Consider the following 3,467-nt stretch of genomic DNA (forward strand, 5'->3'; position numbering starts at 1 on the left):
CTGGGTTTTTTGCATGAATGCCATGTTGCTTTCTGTATCAATTTAAACAAATTATTTCATTTTAAGCTGTTTTACCAAGGGCAAGAGTATTACTTTTTGACTGTCTTTGGGACTTGGGGTTCTCCTAGCACTACAACAGAAAACCCCCCATTTTAAATTGTATCCAAAGTTGCAAATCAATTTCTAAGAATCATGCAAAAAGCCACTTGCAGCAGCCCATCATAACACTATCAGGCACAAAGAATGGGAGTGGTTCCTATTAGTATAACCCATGCTTCCCCCCCACCCCCCCAAAGTTCTCACATTCAATTATTTTTTAAAATAATCAAGCTTATTCTGTTACAGAGTGCACTGTAAGTATATCAGAGGAACCATTATCTGAAACAAGCTTTCAAACAAAAGAGGCTTTTCCAAAGCTTTTATGTAATAATTTCAACACAGACAGAGTAAGTATGTTTATTGTTTTACAGCAGGATGCCCCAATTTAAGAACAAAATTGCTAGATGTTCAGCTGTGCAAAACGGTACATAGTGCTTCAGTACAAGTGGAAAAGAACATGATTTGTTAGCAAGTACTTTCAAATACAATTTTATGGTCCTAGAAGATAGGACTTGAAACCGGGGACTGATCCACAGGCAAGTAATTTTTTCTGCCTAAATTGGACCCAGCCACTTTGGACCCAGAACCAATGCCACTCATTCCTCACTGCTGAAAAAAAAAAAATCACCACACTGAATTGCCAGATTCAGTGTCTTCATGCATGTTACCGAGAAATGGATCAGTCCTCTATGTCAGTTTCTAGCCCCATCTACAAATATCTGGCTCCGATAAATAAGACTCACAGGAATTTCTTGAAGGTCAATGGTCCATAATGGTAGTTATTCTACATGATCTGCTCAACTTGATTTCCAATTCTAGTTAGGTTGTTTAAATGACTTTCTTGAATTCATCGTACAGCACAAGCACAAATGCACCCCCCATGCCTCTGAGAACATTAGACCATGCACCCTTGAAGAACGCCTTTCCTCCTTCATCCCTTGCAATCTTCCGCCAGCAGTCAATTGTTCCAGAGTACATGATATCAGCTGTAGAAAAACAGCAAAGAGTCTTTTTTTTTTCCACTCCTATAAGTGTATCCAAGACATTTTTAACAACTGCCCCATTTCACTTCTCTAGCTACTTCACAGTGTTGCAAACCACATTTTCAGACTGTAACAGAGTACTTAGTTCAGGCAATAGAAAAGCTTCCTATCCACTTGTCTAGGCGTTAAAAGCAAAGTCACAAAATTTTGACAATTACACTGTCCCCTAATTGCCTTCATCTAATTTGTGACTGCAAACAGGCAGTGCATTTGCCCATTTCATATTCTATAAAGAAAAGTCCTCAGCATAATCCCTGACAAACACCACAATTTGAGTCCTACTGCATTTCCTCATATCATTTATATGTAATATAACTTAAATCGGATTTATGGAACAAGGAACTCTAAGTGCTGAGGAATGATTATTAGGAAAAAAAGAACTCCATCTTGTTAATGCTGCCTAAAGAACTACACAAATTAACAGCCTACCTCCTTTGCGTCCTGACTGCATCATCATTCTACGCCGCACTGTATCAAAAGGATAGGAGACCACTCCAGCCACAGCAGTCACCGTTTGGGCAATCATCCAACTGATAACAATATGAGTATTTCTGGGATCTGGGAGCATGCCTACAATAAAAAAAGAATTAGCTTTTTATTTATACATCCTCCACCAGTTCACTCACTGCATGACAGCTACTTTACTAGACGAACTATTATGAAACATTGTAAAGCCATATTTTGAAATTGTAACAAGACACTTGATAAACTTTAAACATGCTGAAGCAATATAAAAAACATCTAAGGAAATTCAGAGGATTTTCTTCTCAGTAATCAAAACAGGCAACATTTAAGCACCAGCGTTCTTTTCAGACTGGCGTAAGAAACCCAACTATTCCCTACTCCTTTTAGGAATAAAGGTCACTAAACTAAGTCACTATCCCCGTGAATTACATTAAACTATAAGGTAGTATCAATGACCTCTATGCCCAAATGTCAAGCTTAACAAGTGTTCTGTAAAAGCACCGCTCAATCCCATTCTGCTAAACATACTGGAATTTGTCCAATGTAACTACAGTAACGCACTGATCAAAAAAGAACTTACTGTAATTGTGTATGGTTACCAACATGCTCTGCTGGCATTAGGAGAAACTCCTTTAAGTAAAAAAACCAGGAGTACTTGAAAGTAGCCTGCTGCCAGCCACACGTGCTCAAGTTTTGCCTTGAACACTGCAGCATCACTGATGTTGGCACCAATATTGCCCCTCCATGCTCACATAGTTACTACACACACAGAGTAACATCCAAGAACAGACATAATCAGACAATACAATTCTGAAAATAGGTTTATCAGATCCCCTCTGAAACGTTACCTTTTGCTGTATCATAGATCCCAAAGTAGGCAGCTCTATAGATGATGATGCCTTGGACAGAGACATTGAACCCTTGATACAAGCCACGCAGACCATCAGACTTGGTAATTTTGATTAGGCAGTCCCCTAGACCAGTGAATTCTCTGTCTGCACCAGCTTTTCCAACATCAGCAGCCAAACGGGTTCTTGCAAAATCCAAGGGGTAGACAAAGCAGAGGGAAGTGGCTCCAGCTGCACCACCAGAAGCCAGGTTACCCGCAAAATATCTCCAGAATTGAGTGTGCTTGTCTACACCTCCCAAGAACACCTGCTTATACTTATCCTTGAAGGCAAAGTTGAGAGCTTGAGTTGGGAAGTATCTGATGACATTTGCCAAGTTTCCTCTCCAGAAAGACAGCACTCCTTGTTCCTTTGGAATACGCACGACACAATCGATGATACCCTTGTACTGCTTATCAGCAGCAATTTGTTTACTTGCATGTTGTACCTGCAAATAAAAATACGTATTTTGACTGTATGCCTTGACACGCATGTGCTACAGCCGGACTTAAGTTTGCTTCTACTATAAAACAAAGAGCTGTGAAGTCTGAATGCCTGATGGCAGTTGTGCACACAGATTAAGCCTCTGTTAACCATGATAAGTGAGCTGTGATAGTAAACTTCCAAGCAAAAGTTCCTGGGTCAGTCTGAATCTCAAGACCAAGAAGAAGCATCATTTATTCTTATTCTGGTGAAAGCCAAAGAACTCGAGGATTAACTCGAGTTAATTCTCAAGAATTAAAAGCCTAGGTTTTATGCGTACAAAGAAAACAGAGAATGTTATGTGTACAGGAGGTCTTGTACAATCCTAAGAACCAGAAAAAGGCTGAAAATTGCTTCCCAGCTTCTTCAGAGCTGAGGACTTGCCAAAATAGAAAGGGTCAGCCGTGAGGAACAAAGTCAAGCACAAGACAAGTAGGCGAAGGCCGGGACTACCGAGCGCCGACTGCCCTTGCTGACAGAGGCGGGCCTG

General features: G+C 40.3%; 1 protein-coding gene across 1 annotated transcript; it reads right to left on the reverse strand.

Moving 5' to 3' along the window:
- Nucleotides 1–427: 427 nt before the first annotated feature.
- On the reverse strand, nucleotides 428–2,942 carry LOC104156575 (ADP/ATP translocase 3; the record flags this gene model as incomplete). Its single annotated transcript, XM_009710108.1, has 3 exons — nucleotides 428–1,085; nucleotides 1,572–1,712; nucleotides 2,456–2,942. Coding segments are annotated over 3 exons (786 nt in total), but the record flags the coding sequence as incomplete, so codon positions are not given.
- Nucleotides 2,943–3,467: the final 525 nt, after the last annotated feature.

This window comes from Cariama cristata, unplaced genomic scaffold, assembly GCF_000690535.1.
Source record: "Cariama cristata isolate BGI_N322 unplaced genomic scaffold, ASM69053v1 Scaffold46081, whole genome shotgun sequence".
Taxonomy (NCBI): Eukaryota; Metazoa; Chordata; class Aves; order Cariamiformes; family Cariamidae; genus Cariama; species Cariama cristata.